Source organism: Pelobates fuscus, chromosome 1 (assembly GCF_036172605.1).
Source record: "Pelobates fuscus isolate aPelFus1 chromosome 1, aPelFus1.pri, whole genome shotgun sequence".
Lineage (NCBI taxonomy): Eukaryota > Metazoa > Chordata > Amphibia > Anura > Pelobatidae > Pelobates > Pelobates fuscus.
In genome coordinates, this window is record NC_086317.1 from 158103536 (window position 1) to 158124189 (window position 20654).

The 20654-nt window shown below is 43.7% G+C and overlaps 1 protein-coding gene across 2 annotated transcripts in view; it reads left to right on the top strand.

Moving 5' to 3' along the window:
* LOC134608397 (N-fatty-acyl-amino acid synthase/hydrolase PM20D1-like) overlaps positions 1-20654 on the top strand; it is an 81200-nt gene that overhangs the window by 9579 nt on the left and 50967 nt on the right. For both annotated transcript variants that reach the window (XR_010090740.1, XM_063451188.1), the window contains exons 4-5: positions 373-459; positions 568-701. Coding sequence is in view for 1 of the 2 variants with exons in the window: in XM_063451188.1 (XP_063307258.1) it covers positions 373-459; positions 568-701 (221 nt within the window). In the remaining variant the exon portion in view is untranslated. The remainder of the gene's footprint in view (positions 1-372; positions 460-567; positions 702-20654) is intronic.

Here is a 20654-nt window from a genome sequence, read left to right on the forward strand (position 1 = left end):
TGTACTCGTGAACACGGTATGTGTCACATAATAATAAAAATGAAAATAAAAAGCAGTAAAAACTAAAACAAAACACAAAACCTTTAGACTGTTTGCAGGCCATTCACAGTATTGATGTAGACTTTTTCAAATAAAATGTATGTTTTGGGATATTTTGAGTAAGTAGAAATACCCCTTTTCCCATTGTTTTTCACACAATGAAGTTGAATTCATGTATTTTTGTTTTATGGATGTGTTTGTGTTTTATGGACGTTTCAAATGTTCCATGGACTACCAATAAGTATTTTAAAGTTTCTTATATTCTGGTTTGTTTATTATATGCTTACTGTTTTTAAATGAGCTCAGGTAAAGCTTCCTTTCTCTTTGCTTTAGGGGATTCTACAGGCTCTTGAATTTCTCCTGAAGAGGGGCTACAAACCACGTCGCTCCTTCTACATTGGATTTGGACATGATGAAGAGGTAGAGTATGAATACTTGTAAGGCACTGGAGGGAATTGGTACCTGTTATTGTAATGTCTTCTGCTTATAAGAGGGCATTTTGTAGACCTTATACTGGATTTATTCTAGATTTCAGGCAATTACGGAGCCATGAAGATTGTGGAGACATTACAATCCCAAGGAATAAAGTTGTTATTTCTATTGGATGAAGGTTTGGCTGTTCTAGATGGTGTAATCCAAGGCACAAGAAGACCCATTGCTCTGTAAGTAAAATATTGTTTGGGGAATGAGGCTTGGTGAAGTTAAATAAAGCTAATTCTTAAAAGAATCACAATACGTCTGCATTGCTGCTGAATTTTTTGGTACCTAATAAATTAAATATTACTACCATATTTCTGCTGAAAGCTCTGTGTGTGTTTTGTTTTGCATTTTTCAAGGTAGCACCCAATGCTTACTTGCTTTTTAACATTTACAATTCTTCATTATCAATATCAATTCCATCCAACCTGGATGACAGTGATCACACTATCTGCATATCACAGCTTTCCATGCTTGATGGAACTGATATTAGTTGGCCTGCATCTTAATCTAAAGCTATACATTACATGCATTCTAAATATAGAATGTTTAAAATGCAACTGTAGAAAAAAAAAGAGAATCTGATTGGAGGCATCAAGCAGAAGAAATTTTGGTTGGGGCAACCATAAACATTTATAAATAGCATTTGTAGGTAATAAGAGGTGATGCTTGGTTGTTAAATCAACTCGGGCCAGGTATGAAACAAGGACACTCCAAAGGACTCCAGACACAGGTCGTTGAAGAACAAAGGATCTTTATTAGTTTGCAAAGTCCCAGCACCTTTATCATAAAGAACACGTTGTACTAGGCACTGGTCAGTTTCCAAACAAAGAATATATACTGTAAATGACGTATTCCGCAGCTATATTACTATGGTTACATCCAATGGTTACATCCAATTACTAAACTAAAACTTATCTCTTACACATGTTATCTAATAGTGGACGTCCCTGACATTCCACACTTGCGCCCTGGTCCAAGATAGTTGCACAGTAGTTTTAGCCATGTGAGTACTGAACTTTACTTAAACATCCTGTAGCTTCTACCACACAGCGGTAAGATATACACTCCTTTTCCTGTCCAGTATTACTTATACGATTCTATATACATATAGTACTTCTACTTTGTGTGGAAACTAATGGTGCCAAAATAAAACTGACCTGTCTAGCTATGTACATTTCTCTATTGTAAACGAGGGCAGGACAAGTGTATTCTACCATGAGACTCCAAAATAATAACCCGAGTCTTCATTTACAGAAGGTAAGTAACAGGGGGAAAAACCATGTAAGTACAGGTAATAGGAAGTATGTGCATACAGAACAGATTTGATCATCTCTAAGATTCACTTGTATTATTCCTAGGCGCTGGAATCATTGGGCACCTGTTCTGCAGTATTGAAAATTAAACTTATCTAAATCTCCAATTAAACAGTTTATTCGGTTAACCACATTAAAGAAAGTAGACAAGGGGGCGGAGCCTGCTACCAGACCTGAACGGACGCCATTTCGTTTAGCTCCCAAATTCCCAAACTCAATCCTGACAAAATCACCTTTTCTAGCGCCCATCCAGCCTTGCCACTTACCGCACGGGCACAAGCATAGTCAGCTGTACCACCCGATGCCTTTTTTCAGCCGCAACGGCTACAGAAGAGGAGACGCAAAAACGGGGCCTACCTCACGCCATCGAGCCCCGGCCTCGCGGAAATCCTACGCGGACACCCGGTGGAACTCGGGGACTCCGACTATTCGTGGGAACTACCCTCCATACTTGCGCACACACCAGCCATGGGACGCCGATCCCAAAAACCGCAAGGTACGCCTGGGGACAGGGATATTGGGACCATGCTACAACGGCCCACTACCTCTAAGCCACCTACCATGCCAGACAGATCAGACCTCGCCCGGGCGCCCGACACAGCCCACCAGAGCCCCAATCCCACTGGCCTGTCCCAGAACAGACAGCCGGACAAGGCACCCAGCATGAGACAGCCTGATCCTGCCTCCCCTGAGCTCCTCCAGACACCACCACCTGCAAGGCCCCAAATCCCAGACAGCCTGGACTCTGACTCCCAGGTACACTCCCAGCCAAGTGCAAACAGTATAATATTGCACAGACCAGACTCCCCAGGGCCTTCACAAGTGCCACAAACACGTCCACTGGAGCCCACAGATGATTCTGCTCCAACCACCAAACGAGACCTCAAAATTCTCCTAGCAGAGATCCATAAACTCCTGGCAGCTGACTCAGCCACCCTCAAGACTGAATTACGCACAGTCGCAGAACGGGTTAAAACCACGGAGGAAGAAGTGGTGACAGTGCACACTCACATGAACCAAATGGAAGACACCATCAGACAAATTCAGCAACAACAAACCTACCTGACAATTAAAATGTCAACAATAGAAGACCGGCAACGCCGTTCCCATATTAAAATCAGGGGCATACCCATGGCGATTTCTGCCGACGAGCTACCACACTATGTCAGGCGCCTCTTGAATACAGTGTTACCACACTCACTCGCAAGGAAAATGACCGACGGGGTATACCGCTTACCTAGCGCCCCACACATAAAAACTCCACCGGCCAGAGATGTCATCTTCAAATGTGTCTCTGTACAAGACAAAATACAAATAATGGCGGGGCTGAAAGGCAAGACACCACTGTTATTTGAAAACTCCTCATTAACATTCTTCCAGGACCTGTCAAAAGCTACCCTCCTGTGGCGCAAATCCTACGGACCGATCACCACACAGCTACGCTCTGCGAATATAGCCTACAGGTGGGGCGCTAACGGAACTTTGGAGATAACACACAATAAAACCACTCATGTACTGACCTCAGTAGAAGGAGCAACACCCCTCCTGGATACCCTGGGACTGTCTAGACCTGCGAACGCTACACGGCACAGACCTCAGACGACGGCCGGGGACCCGGCGAACATCGCCCTGTCCGAGCCGGAACACAACGGATCACAACACCCCGTCCCGTGACCGGTGTGAACTGACACCACCAGTCTTCCCAACCCAACAGTGGCAAACCCTTCCTTTTTGGACATTAATGTTTATTGCGTTTGATATTGCTATTTGCCCCTTTTTTTTTCCTCTCTTTGTCTTTTCTTTTGTTTTTATAATACACTTCCTACAAACGTTTTACGCTACACTCAAGCTTCACCACCATGGGTCCAAGGCTCACTAACCCCATACTAGAGGGCCACAAAATGGTTAGCACCACAAGAATCAACACAACCAGTGCCCGCACACTTGGCGTCCACACACTCAAACCTCCCCTTCCCCCGCTGCCCCCTTGGTTAGGGGTACTCAATCGATGCGAAAGCACCACCTGCGACTGACTCCCTCACTAAGCTCCACACAAAGAGCTAGACTCACGAACACGGCTAGTACTGCCACCAAACATCCAGCTTCACCCTACTCACGAGGGTATACAAAACATACGGACACACCTAGATAGTACAGCATACACAGTTCCATATGTTGATGTTATTTCTGATTACGTTATTGCTTGACCCAAAATTTGGTGCAAAATTTAAACTATATTCTTTCAAAATGTTATTGGAGCACTCACGTGCACATCTGTCTGTGAAACTCAAATATCCTGCACCACAAACGAAAAATAAAGAATTTAAAAAAAAAAAGAAAGTAGACAAGGCATCATTTGGCATAGTAGTGCCTCTGTTTTGTTCTTTTTGGGGTGCTTAAAGTGTATTTGATCCATCACAACAAAACATCAGGTCAAAATGTCTTGGGGACCCAGTGAGTTGTAACATTTAGAGACTGATAGCAGAGTTAGGTTTTGCTTTCTAAAATACCACATTATTTTTTTGTAAGCAATCATTTGTTGCTTGGTACAAGATGAAGCTCCTGCATGCGGTCAAGGTTTGCACTTTATTTGGAATTTGTATTTTGCTGAAATCTGAACCAATCTCAAGATCTCAAGATAATAGCGAACTGTGTCTTAAGATTATACCTGGTGTTTATACTGATGGCAGGAAATGTTAAAACATTATTTTTAACAAATTTTATATTTCATAAAATATAGCTATTAAAGTGACATTCAGTGTAAATTAAAAGTTGGCTCTCTGTATCTACACTAGTTATGTGCTTATTTGCCAGGCCATCTTCAGTGTTTGTTTTGGGCTATTGATCTGTCCAGATTTAATAACTTGACTTGCTTTTTGCATATAATTTTCCTCTGAAAACCCCCTTAGATGCTTACATAGTATATTTTAAATTAATAATTTAGTGTTAGGAATATATCTTTGCATTCCTAACACTAAAGTGTCCCTCTGCCCCTGCAGCACCCTCCCCCTCTCTTCCATGGAAGGGTTAAAACACTTTTTAATTCACTTTTTTGCTCATTCAGGGTCTTTTCATGGAGTCAAGCTCTGTGAAATTGCAGAAAGTGCTTTTACTGGTTATCTGGCACTATTAGCACTATAATGTGTAGACAATGCAGTTTTTTCTAAACCTGCAATGTTTTACATTGCAGGTCTAGGGGGGACAGGAACACTGCACCAGACCACTTCAATGAGATGAAGTGGTCTGGGTGCCTATAATCTCCCTTTTAATGTACAGATTAAGTTCAGGTGGGGAAAGTTATAGTTGTGTGGTTTTATTTATTTATTTATCCCTGTCTACAAAAAAAAATACAGATTGCTCTTTTTTTCTGGAAATGAAGCATAACTTAAAAATAATGTGAATTAATGGTGGTGAGGATCTGATTGTCGATAGTCCAGTTATAATCTGCAGGAGTTAGTGATGTTTATCTAACTTTGTGATTTGGAAATAGGGGAATGTTGCAAACTGGTCTACTACTATAGTATCTTGAACAAGTGTGTGTTTTTTTTTATTAACGTGTTTATGCACCTGCAAGTACCTGTATACTACATACAGTATATGTGCTTTTGGGGGCCCCACTGGTATGATAATCACAATTGTCATGCCCTCACACACAACTCTTGAGCACTGCACAGCCCCTAGGATGTTTGTGAGATCTTCACAATTGGAGCTCCATCACCTGGAGGCCTTCCAGAAACATGAGACCCAAAGCCATGTCCACTGTCTTTAAAATGTTTTAGAGCATATATGATATGGTACTATCTTACAGATCTTCACAATTTCACATTGTAACGGATCACCTGGCACCCCGACTGGGTACCTCCGTTGAAGGATGCTCCTAGCGCTTCCTGAGGGCTCCAAGCACTCCAGCCGACACCATAACCACCGTAGACTCCTTCAGAGAGCAAGACAGGAACAAGCTCTTACAAGAGCTTAGTAGTGATATAGCAAGGGAGTATGACTAGCATAGCAATCCCTTGTAGCAGATTCCCCCAATAAGAGACTGCACTCCAAATTGAGGGTGAATTAGAACTGAAGTTTTAATAAAACACTCTGCTTTTATGCACATTTTACACACATAGTACCGCCCACAGGGTTTTTAAGAACAACCAATCAAACATGTAATATATAGTAAAACACTCCCATTCATTCCCACACAATCCTCCCCTCTGCCTGATATAATTGATATAACTGAACATAGTGGGTTAATGTAATTATCACAGCCAAGAAAAATGTTCTGTAACTTTAAAACTATACATTCAATCTTCATAAAAATTACATATTAATAATCAACATACTTTAAATATAAATACTCTCAAAAATCATACAAATCCCTCCAGCGGTTAAAAAGATAACTGGAAGTCCTTTCTTACTGACCGCAAGCACATTTTCATGCCCAAAACAGTTCCAAAGATTTGGGCTGTGCGGTCAGTCTATTTCAGGCAGAAAAAATGACTAAGTCCCATTCGAATGCACGAACGGGACACCATTCGTGCAATTGGCTCAGCATAGCAGTATATTCAAACTGCCGAACGGGACTTAGTTTCCAGCTGCAGAGTCTAAGTGTAGGAGAAGGTAAGGGTCAGCGGTGTTCGTTGAAATGTGTAGCCGATTTCAGTTCCATGAATTTGGCTGCACACACTGCTGACCGCGTTTGGCTGATTAAAGATGGCTGCCGCCACGTGTTCGTTTTTACGAAGCTGCCCAGCTGTCGGCAATTTACCTACAGCAGGCTTCCAGCCTGGGAGGTAAATTGCCTACAAGCTTCCACTTCTGGGTGGTCCGCCTGTGTAGCACTTGGTTCAGTAAGCCCCATTTACTGAACCATGTGGGAGAAAGCCCTGCACAAAGGATTTTAAAGGTTTGGGGACATAGTCTTAAAGGGGCATCATCACACAAAGTCTCAATATGTCCCCAGACGGTTCTTAAAGGGCCAGCACGGTCCAATAGAAGTCCATAAGCCCCAAGTAAGTTTCTTAAAGTGCCATACACCCCAGGGCCATAGTCATGAGGCAGGAGGCGGGCAAGCAGGCCCCTCCAAAAACTCATGGCAAACTCCCCTAAATGGGTGAGTTTGGCACACACATATTGGCAAAGCACTGGCAAATGTGTTTTTATTTATTTATATATATATATATATATATATATATATATATACACAAGATCTCCTCACCCATCTCAAACAAGTTACCCTTCCGGATGGCCCCATCACTTTAGCAACTGTAGATGTAAAGAACCTATACACTATCATACCCCATACTGAAGGGATAGATGCTAAGAGACAGGTTCTCATCCAGTCTGATCAATACATGGGATCCCTTATTGAGTTTCTCCTCGAATGCCTTGTGTTCACTTTGAGCAATAATTATTTCCGTTTTGAGAAGTTCTTTTATGTTCAACAGACTGGGACGGCGATGGGATCGGCCATAGCCCCGAACTATGCAAATAGTTACATGTACTCATATGAACAGAAGTAAATTTTATCAAAATATCAGTCTAACCTCATATTATACCTTAGATATGTGGATGACATTTTCATGTTGTGGTCTGGCCTTCCCTCATCCTTTGAGACTATGATCCAAGAGTTAAATACGATCAACTCCACGGTACGTCTGAGCCACTGCTGCGACATCGAGAAGATCCAATTTTTGGATGTACAAATTTATCGGTCCCACAAGTCTATTGGATATACTCTATTCAAGAAAAGCTCGGACCGCAACACTGTCCTACATGCCACAAGTTTCCATCCTGGTGCACTTAAGAGATCACTCCCAACTTCACAGTTCCTCATAGTACTGAGGAACAATTCAGATTTGGAGAATACCAGGACACAGATCTCCTCAATGCAACTGGCTTTTTTGAAAAGAGGATACTCGCATCCAACACTGAAACGTTCATTAGAGAGAGCTTGGGAGATCTATAATAAGCCTTGTACGCAACCCACGATGCCTCTGAATAAACCCAGGATTGTCACACTACCCCTGCTATATCACACAGCTAGTGATCAAATTGCTAAGGCTATCCGCAGGAGATGGGACTTGTTGTCTTCCGACCCCACACTGCATTCTGCTTTTTCACATCCTCCTCGCATCGCCTTTAAACGTAATCGGAACCTCAGGGACATCTTAGTCAAAAATGATTACCCTGATCAATATGGGACGCATAAAACCCACACTAAACTAGGTTGCTTTAAATGCACCAATTGTGTCACTTGTGGCCATATGCTCACAGGCCCCTTGTTTGCCCACCCACACTCGGGGAAGCGTTATCCCATTAAACATCATATCACTTGCCTTACCAACCACGTAGTTTACTTAATATCTTGTCCATGCGGACTATACGACGTGGGGAAAACCGACCTTACATTATGGGACAGAATGCGAGGCCATCGATCAGGAATCATGACGGCTTTCAGGGATGGCAAGACAGACAAACCGGTGGCCAAACATTTCTTGGAGGTGAACCACCGCCTGCCCACTCTCAAATTCATAGCCATCGATCACATCCCCCCACTCTCTAGAGGGGGTGACCGATCCAGGATCCTGCTCCAAAGGGAGGCATATTGGATCAAGACACTGGACACTCTACATCCAAGGGGACTCAACGAATACGTCTCCCTCCATGCATTTTTGGATACCCGGTAAATATTTTTTCAGTTCACCTGTATTGTTGTTTGCCAGAGCCTGGACCCGTCTCTTGCCTCTGCCTTTTACTACCATGTTTTGTTTGGCCCATTGGATTCATCCTCTCAATCATCTGCTTGGGCTCTGCATCGCTGTGATATTTACCACTTTTGCGTTGGTGTACTCCACTTGTACACCACTGATGGACATTATACTGTATATTTATATATAGATTTTTTTTGGCACTATGTTGCATATATCTAGCCATTGACAGTCAAAACAAATAATGCTTATCTGGCCTTCTGCATTTTAGTATGTTGGGCAGTACTTTGGTTATAGGGTCTGCAACCCACAGTTTCTATACACCTAGGTTTTGATATCTTCGCTTCTTTATTTCCACTTTATGCTCGGGTCCCTGGGTCTGTTGTCAAAACTTATTTTATTTTCTATCTACCATTATTTTTTATGTTTATTTTTATTTTAGTTTTATTTTTATTCTTATTTTTATTTCTATTTAGTTTTTATTTTTATTTTTATTTTTATATTCATTTTTATTTTTATACTTATTTTTATGTCTATTTTCATTCTTATTTTCATTCTTATCCATTATGCATTCATCTATTTATTTTTCACCTTTCATCTCTACACATTTCTTCTTTTATGATATTTTCATGTGCACTTTCATGTTCATTTGCAGTTTTCTCCATTATCACTTTTCTCATTCATTTTTTATTATCGCCTGGTGATTAGGTCCACACTTTCATTTCTCTCTATTTCTGTGTACAGCATTATTTGCTACTTTACATATCTCTTTTCACAAGTATACATTCCCCTTCCTCTTTGTCTGTTCGTCACTATTTAACTAAGATGCACCCATTCTCCACTCTGTCCACCACTATCTTTGTACAGGCTCATTGTAGCCAGTAATCCGCCTTTTCCATACACCATGCACCCTTTTTATAGTTTATTCATCTGAGGATGTTCGCTCCACGTAACAATACATGCCCACATAAGCATATAGGTCCATCAGTAGTTCTACCTAACATACATATTCCTTTAACTTACGCTATTTTACATAAATCACGTAAGTCCATTCACAACAGGTTCCCTTGGTTACTAGACGCATGTTCACGACCTCTTCCGGTCGCACTATGTTTGACGTCATCACTCACTTACGGGACCTGCACGGCATTTTCTGCAATCAGATGTCAGCGTTCACACATGGCTTGGGGGTGCACAGCTATTCCAGGGTAAGTGATTACTCCTTAATTACTTAGGGTATAAAATGTCACTGATGTACACTGTTTAGTATCTTGATAAAGACCTGAGGGTCGAACGTCGATTTTTTTTTCCTCTTCACTGAATAAATGGTTTCAACAAAGTCCTCTGGAGTGCTCTCCTCACTGCCTGGATATATATATATATATATATATATATATATATATATATATATATATATATATAAATATATATATTGTGTGTGTGTGTGTGTGTGTGTGTGTAAAAAAACTGATAAAATGTGTATCTTGTAATACCTTTTTTATTGGACTAACATTTTTTAATGACAAGCTTTCGGGAGAACTTCCTTTTCTCAAGTCTGAAGCATTTCTTTTTTTTATATTTATCATATTTATTCAGAAAATTTTTTCAAGAAATACATAAAATCACATTTGTTTATACCATATAGTTTTCATCGCTCCACGTGTGTCATAATTATAACATTAGCTAATAACATCGTATGTTAATAGATACGTGCAGTATAAGTGATAAAATCTATCCGAATATTCAGAAAATGTAGATTATATATGAACATTAAAAATAAACAAACAAAAAAACAAGAAAAAAAAATAATAGAAAAAAAAAAAAAGGAAGGGAGAGAGTAGAAAAAAAAGGAATTTTTCAACATATATAACAACCGCAAATATAAATACAAAATAGATATTAAATTAAGAAATTAAAATTAAAATTGTTTTCCCTTTCTTCCCCTCCCCTCCTCCTCCTAGGCCATGGAGAGAGAAAAGGACAGTACAGAGATATATTTAGATCAAATTTGAATATTTGGAAGTCCAAAGGGACCAAACTTTCTCGTTTTTCCTAGGTTGCAAGTTAAAAACATAACTCGTCTCCATTTTATGTTGGAATTGAATTTGGGCCATAATTTCTATCCAGTCGGGAGGTATAGGAGATTTCCAGCATCTAGCGATGCTGATTTTGACTGCAGAGAAAACATGGGTCAAGAGTCTACTGAAATTGTTATCCTGTGTAGGGAGGCCTATATTAAATAGAAACATTTGTGGGCTAATCTCTTTAATATCCTGGTATAAAGAACTTACCAACTCGAACATCTGAGTTTTTAGATTGTTTAATCTAGGGCATTCCCACCTTATATGATATATTGTACCGTCTTCCAATCCACATCTCCAGCAAATTTTACTATGAATAGGATCGATCTTATGCATTCTAACTAGGACAAAATACCATCTATAAATTAGTTTAAAGTGAGTTTCCAATAGTGATACATTATGAATAGATTGTTTCACTAATTGAATACCTCTAGTCCATTCTACAAAAGGTATAGATTTACCGATATCGATTTCCCATTTATTAAAGGAAGGGATTTGGAGGTCCTGGTCCATTAGGTCAAATAATTTAGAGAATCTAGCAATACTTCCTTTTTTTTGACTATTAGCAATTTGGAAGGTTATATAATGTTCTTTACAAATTAATTTAGACATTAAGAAATTCTTTAGTCTTAGATATTTAAATATATCACTTATGGGTATGTTATATTTCAATTGTAGTTGGTTAAATGTAATCAGTTTATATCCTTCACATAAGTCAGAAATCTTACTTATCCCTAGTTGAAGCCAGGGTTTGATGTCTAAATCTATCAATATATAACGTAGAACTTCTATTGGGGTATCATAAAATATTCTATCTTTCAAATTAAGTTTCTTCATAAGTATTTTAGAAGTTATAACCATATCGTTTACAATATTATTGGAGAAAAAAATATTCTCCAATACAACTAAGTCTAGTAGGCCTATCCACACCAAAATAGGTAGTTTATACTTGGGACTACTTTCTTGTTCTATACTAAACCATGGTAAGATGTCCTGATCCGTATTCATCCACATTAATAGTTGGGATGCTTTACAGGCTTCATAAATCCTATATACATCCGGAAAGGCTATACCTCCTTTCGGGTAGCTTCTACGTAATATTTCAAAAGCAATCCTAGGAGGTTTATTAGCCCATATGTAATTGGAGAATAGATTTTGAAACCGGTTAAGCATTTCTATCTTAATTCTAAAAGGAATTGCCCTAAAAAGATATAAGAGTTTCGGTATTAAAAATGCTTTAACCATGTTTATTCTACCTATAAGTCTGAAGCATTTCTGAGCAAGACGACACATAGAATTCAAATTTGAGTTTATTGTGATACAGGGGTTAAAGCGACATGAGTGCAGATAAGACAGGTTTGATAGAACATAGACACCATTCTTGCAGAGGGTCAAAAATATCTTATGCGAAGATCACAGAGTGAGGGGGGAGATAGAGAAAAAAACAAGCGAACAGTGTGTGTGTGTGTGTGTATATATATATGTATATATGTGTATAAAAATTGATTTTCTCACCCTTCCTGGTGGTATGTTTATTCCTCATTCTCGGTCCTCTACTAGAGGCCTGGGAGTTTGAGGGTTCTGCGCAGTATCTTAGCTGTTCCTAGAACTGCTATCTTCTAGACAACGATCTCAGATGTTCCACCTGGAATCTGTTGAAGCCACTCCCCCAATTTGGGAATCACAGCCCCGAGTGCTCCTATCACAACTGGGACTACTACTGCCTTTACTTTCCACATCCTTTCTAGTTCTTCTTTCAGTCATTGGTATTTCTCCACCTTCTCATGTTCCTTCTTCCTGATGTTATAGTCACTGGGTAATGTCACATCCACCACGACTGCAGTCTTTCGTTCTTTGTCTACCACCATGATGTTGGGTTGGTTGGCCAGCACTTGCTTGTCTGTCTGGATCTTGAAGTCCCACAGGATCTTAGCCCTGTCATTATCGGCTACCCTTTGTGGTATCTCCCATCTGGACTTAGGCAGGTGTTTCGGTACACAGTCCCAGCAACTTGGTTGTGTCTCTCTGTGTATGCTGTTCCTGCTAATATCTTGCTTCTGGCTTCTAGGTGCTGGACTGGCTCAGAGGCCTCTTTGCACAGTCTGCACCTTGGGTCTTGCCTGGTGTGGTAGACTCCAACTTCTATTGATCTGGTGCTGAGTGCCTGTTCCTGTGCTGCTAGGGTTAGTGCATCACTGCTGTCTTTCAGTCCTGCCTTTTCCAACCACTGGTACAATTTTTCCATGTGAGCCACATCCACTATCTGCCGTTGGTATACCCCATGGAGAGGTTTGTTTTGCCAAGGAACCTCCTCCTTTTTCTGCATCCTCTATCTATCTGCTGAAGTCTCAGGCATTCCCTTAGCAGTTCATCTTTGGGATCCATCTTCATGATATACCTGTGGATACTCTGTGTTTCATCCAGGACTGTGGTCTTGACACTCATCAGGTCCCGACCTCCTTTCTTCCAGCAGGTGTACAGTCTCTGGGTGTTGGATTTCGGGTGGAATCCACCATTCATAGGGAGTAGTTTTCTGGTCTTGACATCCATGGTAAACAGTTCTTCTCTTGGCCAGGTTATTATTCCAGCTAGTTACCTGATGGCTTGGATCTTGTTCTTGCCATTGAGCTGGGACTTCAGGACCTGTCTGACTCTTTGGAAGTACTTGGATGTTGCTAATCTCCTTGCCTCTTTCTCACGGTTGCCATGCGTTTGTGGTACCCCCCAGGTACTTGTAGCTGTTTTCTACATCTTCTATTTGGCCTTCTGGCACTTCAACTCCTCCTCTACTGATCATCTTCCTTCTTTTAGCTATCATCCGCCCGCACTTCACTAGTCGGAACGACATTCCGATGTTCTTGCTGAATATCCTAGTTAGGTGCATCAGGGAGTCAATGTCCTGCTCATTCTTGGCATACAGCTTGATGTTATCCTAAACCAATATGTAGAGAAACCATAGTTTGTTATTTTGCCTGTTGGATTTGAATATAATTCCATTATAGCATTTAAAAATCTACCTGTAAAACCAAAGAATTTTAGAGTATTTGACAAAGTCCCAGCTGACCCTGTCAAAGGCTTTCTCTGTGTCCAGTGACAGGGTCAGTAAAGGAGAGCCTCTTTCACGCGCAATGTCATACATCTTTAATAATGTACGAGTTTGGCTGGACGATGATCTAGCGGGCATATATCCCGTTTGGTCTACATGTATCAGGTCGGATATGACTGTTTTCATCCTATTCGCTAGCACCGAGGCGTATAGCTTTATATCTTCATTAAGAAGTGAGATCTGTCTATAACTCCTAACATCTTCAGGATTTCTATCAGGTTTTAGAATAGTCATAATATTGCCTCTCAGGAGATCCATGGGTAGTAAACCTTTATCAGCAAATTCGTTAAAGGAAATTAAGTGTGTGTTAAATGTTTTGTAAAAAAGTTCCGTTAGGCCATCTGGACCCGGGACCTTTTTAGGTGTCAACTTGTCAATTGCTTTATAAATTTTTTTTTTTTATAATTCTTTATTTTGCAATGACAGACATAAATGAATAGTGCAGTCACGTGGCTTGCGCAGAAGCCTAAGTAATGTATTAGAGAATTGCATGACAAGCCGTTTACATCCATTGTATAAAATATCAGTCTGTCATCGTTTTTCAATAATGTGAAAAGATCAACACTTAGAAACATACATAACTTAACATGTAACTTTTGATCAAATAACAAAGTTGTCGTTTTTGTTGCCGTGGTTTTAGTGTGTTGAACCTATAGGCCGGGTTATCGGTAAACTCTGCCTATAATCAAGGAAAGAAGGTAGCGGAAAACTGGGTGTAGAAAGGAGGGGGTGGGGGGGGGAGGGGGGGCGGTCCTGGACGTTACCTGTGGCTAATCAGTCGTCGGTGTAGTTATCCCATGGTTGGCTGTTTTCACTGTCGCTTGGGTCGCGTAATGCTTAAGTTGTAGGTATCTAAAGAAGTCGGCTGGCTTTAAGGTTGCTTTGGCTTGTAGGTCGGGGAAGGTGACTATCGTGTCCCCTTCATAAAGTTGGTAGACTCTCTGGAGTCCGGCATGCTCTAGGCCTTTAAAGTCCCAGGGTCTCATGCCTGGTGTGAATGCCTTATTACGGTATAATGGAGTGAGGGGGGAGGATGTGGTGGTGAGTCCGTGTTTGATGGCGTAGGTGTCCCATAACTGGATTGAGTTAGTAATAGCTGGGCACGCCCTTCTCGGGAGCGCTCTGTGCTCCTTCGGTGTCCAGATATAGAATTGTGGGAGATCAGATCTCATTAGTGCTGATTCTAGATCTACCCATCGTCTAGTCTCTGGGGGGGTGTGCCATAGGGCTATTTGTGCCATTTGTGCGGCTATGTAATAAAAGTGTAGGTGGGGCAACCCCAGACCTCCTTGCAGTCTAGGGCGATACAGTATGTTACGGGCTACCCTGTGTCTCCTATTTTGCCATATAAATCTATCTATTGCTCGTTGTAAGGGAATGAGGTTATGTTTCGCGATGGGGATGGGTAGAGCTTGAAAAAGGAATAAAATTCGGGGTAGAACATTCATCTTAATTGAATGTATTCTCCCTATCCAGGATATGGGTTTGTCCGCCCAGGTCTCCATGTCCAAGATGAGTTTTTCTATCATGGGTGTGTAATTCAGTCTATGGAGTGCGGTGGTGTCTGCTGGTAACTTGATGCCCAGATAGGTAAGGTATGTTGGTGTAACACGTATGTGGTGGTCTGAGGTGATTCTGTGTATATCCGTCTGCGTGAGGTTAATTGGGAGTGCGCTGGATTTATCTACGTTGACTTTGTATCCCGAGATCGTCCCGTACTCACCCAGGAGTGGTAGTAGGGCCTGTAGCGTGGGGGTGGGTTCAGTGATGGTCAGCAGGATATCGTCTGCATACCCCGAAACCAGGTACTCCTGGTTGTCAACCGTGACCCCTTTGATTCATGGGTGTTCCCGAACGGCTTGGAGAAGCGGTTCGAGTGTCAGTACAAAGAGTAGAGGGGACAGGGGGCATCCCTGTCGGGTGCCATTGGTAATTGTGAAGGACGGGCAGGCCGTCCCCGTAATCTTTATTTGCGCTGAAACGGAGGTGTATAATGCACGAATGGCTGTTATGTAAGTATGGGGCATGCCTAGGTGTTCCAATAGGGTAAACATGTAGGGCCATTTCACACGGTCGAAGGCTTTCTCCACGTCGAGAGAAAGCGCTAAGGATGGTGTTTTTGTGTCGGCTAGCATCCCTATCAAGTCGATGTTGCGTCTTGTGTTCTCGAACAACTGGCGTCCGGGTATGAACCCCACTTGGTCTGCGTGGATTAGACTTGTCAAGTATGGGTTCAGCCTACCCGCTAAGATCTTGGCGAAAATTTTGCTATCGTGGTTTATGAGTGAGATAGGTCGGTATGCTTCTGGCTGTGTGTGGTCCTTGCCTGGTTTCGGTAGTAGGATAATGTTTGCCCGAGTCATGTCTCTGTCTGGCGGAGTTCCCGTCATTAGGTCCCTGAATAAGGATTCTAGATGTGGGACGAGGGTTTCTCTGAAGGTATTATAATAGCTGCCCTCAAAACCGTCAGGGCCGGGGGCTTTGTTGCTTTTAAGAGAGGAGATGGCTGAGTCTATTTCCTCTTTTGTGATCGGTGCTGCCAGTTCCGTTATGGCTGTTTTATGCAGTTTTGGTAAATTTAAGCGGGTGAGGAAGTCGGCTATTTTCTGTTTCTCTATTGCATTTGTTGCGTCGTCTTGTGGGGAGTGGTTGTATAGTGCCGTGTAGAAGGTTGTGAAAGTTCTGGCTATTTCGGCCGGGGAAGTTTTCAGGGTACCGTCAGGGGCTCTTATCTTGGTGATATGTGGGTGATGCGTTCTGGGGCGTAGTGTGCGGGCCAGAAGGGTGTCCATTTTATTGTCGTCTATGAGCAGTTGCCTAATCGTAATGCGGGTGTTCTGAAGAAGTTGTAGTGTTTGGGGAGTCGGGTCGGTTTTGTGGCGTTGCTCCGCCGTGCGGAGGGTGTCTAGCAGTTGAGTGAGTTTCTGGGTTTTTTGTTTTTTTTTATGGGTAGCTATTTTGATGAGGGAGCCCCGAATTACTGCCTTGTGGGCCGCCCACACTGTGGTCATTGGGATGTCTGGAGATATGTTTTCCATAAAGTATGAGGTTAGTTGTTTCTGTATGTCCTCTACTACTAAGGGGTCCTTAAGGAGGGATGTGTTCAATCTCCATGTCCACGGGGTAGGGCATTGGAGGCCGGTAAGGTAGATTGCGATGTCGGCATGGTCGGACCATGCGATGGAACCTATGTCTGTTTTTTGCGTTTTCGTGTAGCCTGTATGGTTGGTCAAGAACATGTCTATGCGCGAGTATGTGTCGTGGGGCGGTGAGTAATATGTGTAGTCCTTATCTGAGGGGTGTTGGGCCCTCCAAGCATCTATGAGGCCTGTTTTACAAATAAAATGGTGTAGTTGTTTGTCTTGAGTGCCCATGCCGTGGGATCTAAGTAGTCCTGGGCGTGAACTTCTGTCGATGGCTGGAGCGGGTGTTGCATTTAAGTCTCCCCCCAGGAGGGTTATCCCGGGGGGGAGGGCGAGGACCATATCTGACATATGGTTCCAGAATTGGGGTGTGTGTGTATTGGGGGCGTATACATTGATTAGGTGGATGGGTTGCGAGTGGATCCAGCCGGTTGCTAAGACGTATCTACCGTCTGGGTCTGGTGTCACTTTTGTTATGTGGATCGGGCATCGTTTGTGTGTGAGAATCGCTACTCCGTTGTGTTTACGAAAGGAGCGAGCCTCGGCTGTCGAGCGGTATGTGGAGTCACGGAGGGAGACCTGGGCGGACCGAGGTAGGTGTGTCTCCTGAAGGAATACAATGTCTGGATTTAGCCTGCGGAGTTCCCTATACAGTGTTCTTCGTTTGCGGGGGGCGTTAAGGCCTTTGACATTAAGTGAGGATATTTTAAGGGCCATGGTCATGAGGGTTTGGTGGGTGCTTTTGGACCCGATGGATATTCGGGGGGTATTGGTGTCGCCTAATGGGTCGAACGGCGTATGTGTGTAGAAGGTGGTGGGTTGCACTCCCACCTCTGTTCCTTTGAGATCTATGTTGGGACTGGGATTGTGAGTGTGTCAGTTGCGCCTCTAGTTTCGTCCAAGACCGGCGTGGACAATGGGCGGGGGGGGGTGTTTAGGTGGAGGGGGAAAAGTAGAGGGTGAGGAGGGGAGAGGAAAGGGAAGGTACGGTATAGCCGTACTTGTCTGGTCTTATACCTCGCCAGACGGTGGGGGGGTGCATGAACCCTCGTCTCCGTGACGGCTATTCCAGTCAGGGGGTGATGGGTCATGAACCTGATAGCCGGTGCGGCCCCCTAATACCATAAAACGTTTGCCTACTATAACTTAAGTGTGTCATGAGCTTTCCGATAAACCTAGTGGGTTGTTCGGCTCCACCGCCTCCGGTTCTCAGGTGCTATGTGGCTGCAACGCGGAGGTGGGACGGGGAGCTCTTGTGTTTTTTTTGTTTTTTGGTTTTTTTTGGGGGGGGGGGGGGGGGGAGTGTGAGGAGGGGAGGAGGTGTAAGCTTTTATGGGTGAGTCCCATGGTGTCGTCTCGTATGAGTCGTGACGGCTCTCCCAGCAGTGAGCACAATAGCGCCGGGGATTTCTTATGTTGCATTTCTCTCTTTTTTTTTGTTATTTTATGTTTTTTGTTTTTTTTTTCGTTTTTAGATAGAAATTAAGGGATGGGAGGAAGAGGGCCCCACCGCCAGAATCCGTGGTTGGTCCGTCCAGTGGACAGAAGCCCGGGGGGGGGGAAGGGAGGAAGGGAGGGGGAGGGAGGGGGAGGAGGACGAGAACCGGCCCGTGGCAGCCGCATATAACATCACAAGACAATACATTTCACATCTTATTATGACAGAACAGGAACATGTCTACCCCGCAATCTCATCCCTGCACGTTACATTGCTTTCCTTGAGTAGACTTTGTGTCCCGAGAATCGTGTGCTCTGCAACCTGCCCTAGCCCCCCACGTCCCCCCCGCCCACCATCCCACCCCACCCCCCCCCCAAGTGACCCCCGCCACCGGCCCCCATCCAAGTATAGTATGTCTGTGCGGTGGGATGGTGTCTAGTATGATGTGTTGCGCTTACAGTGATGTGTGTGTCCTGGCTAGCTGACTCAATACCTCCCACCGGTGTTATTGGTATACATTACACTTCCATGCGATGTCGGAATTGTGACAGCCGGTACCAAAGTCTCTTTTCGGTGTCAATATGGCGGCAACAGTCCATAGATAGTCTCACAGTACAATATACTTGGAGCTGTCGCCGCGACAGGTGTCGTGTGGGTAGACAGGGTCTAGGAAGCTGGAGTAGTGGGTGTCTATGGTCGCTGAGGAAAAGAAAAGTCCGTGTGCTGCAGCGTGTGGCTGAGATGTTGGGGTCCCTCACAAAAAAGGAGTCTTGAGTGACGCAGCTTCATTCCGACCAGCGGGTAGGGCGACTCTCTCTGCGTATAGTAGCCCGTTGATCTGCTTCTGGTGGATGGGGAAGGGTGGCAATGGCGCTATGCCGTTTGTCGAGAGGGGGTCAGGTGTGCTCGCTCCTGGGAGGTTGGGTATGCCTGATAGGTGTCTGTCTGCCGCCTCTTTACTCTCCGGCGGTGTACCAGTCGCGTGGTAAGGGTTGCAAGGCTGGGAGAGTGGTGTTTGGCACCGAGAAGCCCTCTGGCAATGTGATACCCAATTCTCGGAGGAAAGGTGCTGGGTCAGTGCCTGGCATGAGGATGTGTGGTCTGCCTTGCTTAAAGACCATTAATTTAAACGGATGCCCCCAGGCATACCTGATCGTGTTGGCCCTAAGCAGTTCCGTTATCGGTCTCCACTCTCTTCTGCGCTGGAGGGTGATGGGGGCCAAGTCCTGAAAAAGGGAGATTTCTTTGCCCTGGTGTTTTATGGGGTTGTCCCTGGCCTTCCTCAGCACTGCTTCCTTTGTCTGGAAGTGGAGGAACCGGACTATTATGTCTCTGGGCCTTGTGTTGTCGTCTCTTCGGGCACGTAAGGCCCTGTGGGCTCTGTCAATGTGCCAGTGCTCATCTGGTATCTCCGGCAAGAGAGGGCGCAGGATCATGAGAAGCAAGGCCGAAATTGGGCCTTCATCTTGTTGCTCAGGTAGGCCGCGCACGCGGATGTTGTTGCGGCGCGACCTGTTCGCTAGGTCCTCTAGAGCTGCCTCAGATGCCTCCAGCCTGGCTGTGAGCGTGTTGACATGGGCGGACATCGTGTTGTGAGCCACCGTGGTTGTTTCCACGCGGTGCTCAAGGTCTGCTGTTCGCTCACCCAGCTTGTGGATTTCAGACATCACCGCCTTCGATGACCTGTCTATCTCCCGGGCTAGGTAGCTCTTAACCGCCGCCAGTTCGGTCAGTATGTGGGCCATATCCGAAGATGCCGGGCCGTGAGGCTGAGGTGTGTTCAGGGTCGTTGGTGAGGCTTGGGCTCGCGGGCTGGATCCGCCGCCATCTTGGGTGTCTTGGCGCGGTGTGCGGGAGGCCGCAAACAGATCGGGTACCGTGGCGGTAGTGTCCGTGTTTTTTTTGCCCGGTTTTCTCGGCAGGCGCTTGTCCATGGCGGGTCAGGAGAAGGGAGGTAAGGTTTTTTTTTGTATTGTTCGGTTTATCGCCGTTGTGAGCTGTTGGTATAGGGGGCTTAGCGAGGAGCTCTAGGCTTGCACGTCCAGCTTGGTTCCCGGTCAAGCCACGCCCCATTGCTTTATAAATTTTATTTCTTGAAAAGGGCATGGTTAGTTTTCTGATTTGAGGATTAGATCATTTTCTTGAAATTTTATTTTGAAAATACATTTCCATATGAACTGTTGGTGAATGATTTATGGAGTTATAAAGTTCTTTATAGTATTTCTCAAATGGTCCAGCAATTTTGTCTTTGGATAGAATTTTGTCAATTCTATCTACCAGTCTGCAAGATTTTTTTCTTTTAGAGTTTTGTTCTGTGCTGTTAGTTTGATAAAATGGCCCCTTATAATGC